Source organism: Salpingoeca rosetta, assembly GCF_000188695.1.
Source record: "Salpingoeca rosetta unplaced genomic scaffold supercont1.21, whole genome shotgun sequence".
NCBI classification, from domain to species: Eukaryota; class Choanoflagellata; order Craspedida; family Salpingoecidae; genus Salpingoeca; species Salpingoeca rosetta.
The window spans coordinates 440,813-443,535 of NW_004754913.1; the positions used below are offsets into that span (position 1 = coordinate 440,813).

The window sequence follows — 2,723 nt, forward strand, 5'->3', positions numbered from 1 at the left end:
GTGTCTGTGTCTGTGTGTCTGTGTGTCATATGCGTGTATGAGTTCTAATGGCTTCAAGGTCAACTCCTCCCTTGATTATTAATTGAAATCGTGCGCAAATCGCCATTGACAACCGGTTCACTGTTGTTGACAGTCGGCTCAGTCTTCCTGTCTTCAGCACACATACACACACACACACACACACACACACACACACACACACACATCGTGGACGAGCTGCTGGGCGAGCTGCGGCCGATGGAGATGGAGGAGATACAAAGCGGACCTCTGGACAGCGCCAGCAGCATGATCTTCACCAGCAGTCGCGACCTGGCACCATCAACAACTAGTACTCTGTGTGTGCGCGGATGGCGAGCACGTGTTTTGAACGAACGGCCATGGCCAACGAGTGGCTCAAACCAGCCTCGTGGCACACAAAGTACAGGAGATCGTCGTCACGACGCTGCTGGAACAGGAGCAACAAGAGAACAAGACACTGGATCCTCCAAAGCATGCAGCGGTGCTGCTGTTGCTGCGCCGGCACCAGATATCAAGGTGTTGGGCATGTCTTCGAACGAGAAGCTCGTCCTGCGGCGGAAGGGCTGAAGGGCAGGCAGGTGTCGTTGTTTGACGACAAGAACGTGTGTGGCCGCGATCGAGACCCATCAGCAACAAAGAGGGCATTTGAACACTTGAATAAAAATCGTCACCTAAAAGAAAAGAATAAGTGAAACAAGCAAGGCTGATGACCACCAACGAAGAGAGACAGTATATGTGTGTGTGTGCGTACGTGCGTGTGTGTGTGCGTACGTGCGTACGTGCGTCTGCGTGTGTGTGTGTGTGTGTTTGCGTGTGTGTGTGTGTCTGCGTGTGCACCACCAATCCGACTACAACAAAAGAAAACAATACAGTAAACAGAACACGACAGTCGTTTGTCAGACAAGAAGAGCTTCAAGCAACACTCCTCCGAATGTAGATAATTACATGGAACCATTCACCAATGGCCAACAAACGCGAAAATTTCAAACCCACACAACAACAAAGATGAACCAACTGGTCCACTACGACTCGGGCCGGCCTGACACGAGCGACGGAAGCGATGCCAGCGAATCAGCAGTGCACGAGCACTACCACTATCACCACCAACACCGTCACTCTAGCCACCACGAGAAGCAGCATCACCACCAGCAGCCTGTGTTGCAGGATGAAGCGTGCGGTGATTGCGCGACAGAGACCACCGTGAGTAGCAGCAGCCGCAGCAACACAACAACAACAACAACAACAGCACCAAGCACCAGCAGCACCGACAAAAAAGCAGCCAGGCAACAAACACGCAGCAGAAGCAGCAAGCATGACACTGCAAATAGCAGGGGCAGTACTGGTGATGGGGGTAGCCAAAGAAAGCAAGGAAAGGAGAACAAGGACAGAGCAGGATGGGAGGAGGAAGAAGACATGCCACGGGCGCGGGCACCCACAGCCACTGCCGCTGCATCCAGCCACCTGCCAGACACATCGACACTGCTTCAAGTGGGGCGCCCGTTTGGACTTCACGATGCTGTGAGCCATCGCCTGCTTGGCTACGACTGGATCGCAGGCATGTTGGACAACACGAACCCGCTGGTTTCCGAGCCGGACAGCTTCTTCGAGGACCTCGCCACCTTCCGCAAGGTGCACTACGAAGAGTGCCACGCGCCACCCACCACAGCTGAAGACGACCTAATTGCGCAGCTGGTGAAAGATGAAGGGCTTCGAGGCACTGCCACAGCAGAGACAGATGAGCCATCGACGCACGGGCCCGTCTACCGCATCAACGAGCGTCTGTTCCCGGAGAAGATGAGGGACGACTATCCGTGCGAAGACCTGGGGCCCGCCAAAGCACACTTCCTCAAAGTCAGCGTTCCGCACCAGTACGTCGACGGCACTGAGGGTGGTGTTCCCATCTTGCCAGGTCGTGAGCGGTTTGCAGAACGGCACCCAGTTGCTGACTCCATGGCGCTCTCAAGGCACTGCGTGCGCGGGTTTGAGCATGCACGGGCGCACCTCATCTCGCCCCAGCCGCAGGTGAACCTGCGTGCGTCGTTGAGGCGTAGCGACCCCTAGCTCACGGCAGCTCACGACGTGGATCGCATTGCACTGTATACATGCACATATACACCACCCCCTTGCGCGTGGCAGAGTGTAATGAATGCGTGATGATTTCAAGGCGTCACTTGTGTGTGTGTGTGTGTGTGTGTGTGTGTGTGTGTGTGTGTGTGTGTGTGTGTGTGTGTGTGTGTGTGTGTGTGTGTGTGTGTGGCTATTGGACGACAAGGGCCGGGCTCTTTTGCTTGCTGCCTCTTGTTGCGCTTTACTGATAAGGCGCACCACCACCACCACCACCACCAGTACCATCACATCATGATGTGTCTTGGCTCTACAACGAACAGTAAACGACCACTACAAGATGCACGTGCACGTGCAATGTGTGCAATGTGTGCAATGTGTGTGTGCTCAGTAGACGTATGGGACGATGCGATAGGGAACGCGCTTGCAGTACTTGTCCCAGGCAGCTCCATACTGTGATCCAACACACAGGGGTGCGAGAGTGTGCGCGCGCGTGTGTGTGCGTGTGCGTGTGCGGACGAGTGAGGGAGTGTGTGTGTGTGCGTGTGCGTACGTGTGTGTGTGCATGTGTGTACGTGTGTGTGTGTGTGTGTGTGTGTGTGTGTGTGTGTGTGTGTGTGTGTGTGTGTGTGTGTGTGTGT

At 54.9% G+C, this 2,723-nt stretch overlaps 2 protein-coding genes across 2 annotated transcripts in view; one reads left to right on the top strand and one right to left on the bottom strand.

The window, feature by feature from the left end:
• The first annotated feature begins 984 nt into the window (after nucleotides 1-984).
• PTSG_08098 (uncharacterized protein) lies at nucleotides 985-2,156 on the top strand. The gene has a single exon (XM_004991061.1). It carries the CDS (start codon nucleotides 1,024-1,026, stop codon nucleotides 2,077-2,079), a length of 1,056 nt encoding a protein of 351 aa, XP_004991118.1. The 5' UTR covers nucleotides 985-1,023; the 3' UTR covers nucleotides 2,080-2,156.
• A 313-nt stretch (nucleotides 2,157-2,469) lies between these two features.
• The window catches only part of PTSG_08099 (transmembrane 7 superfamily member 2), a gene marked incomplete at its 3' end in the record, with an annotated part of 3,430 nt that continues 3,176 nt past the window's right edge, over nucleotides 2,470-2,723 (bottom strand). The window contains exon 9 of the mRNA XM_004991062.1: nucleotides 2,470-2,535. Coding sequence (XP_004991119.1) covers nucleotides 2,470-2,535 — 66 coding nt within the window. The remainder of the gene's footprint in view (nucleotides 2,536-2,723) is intronic.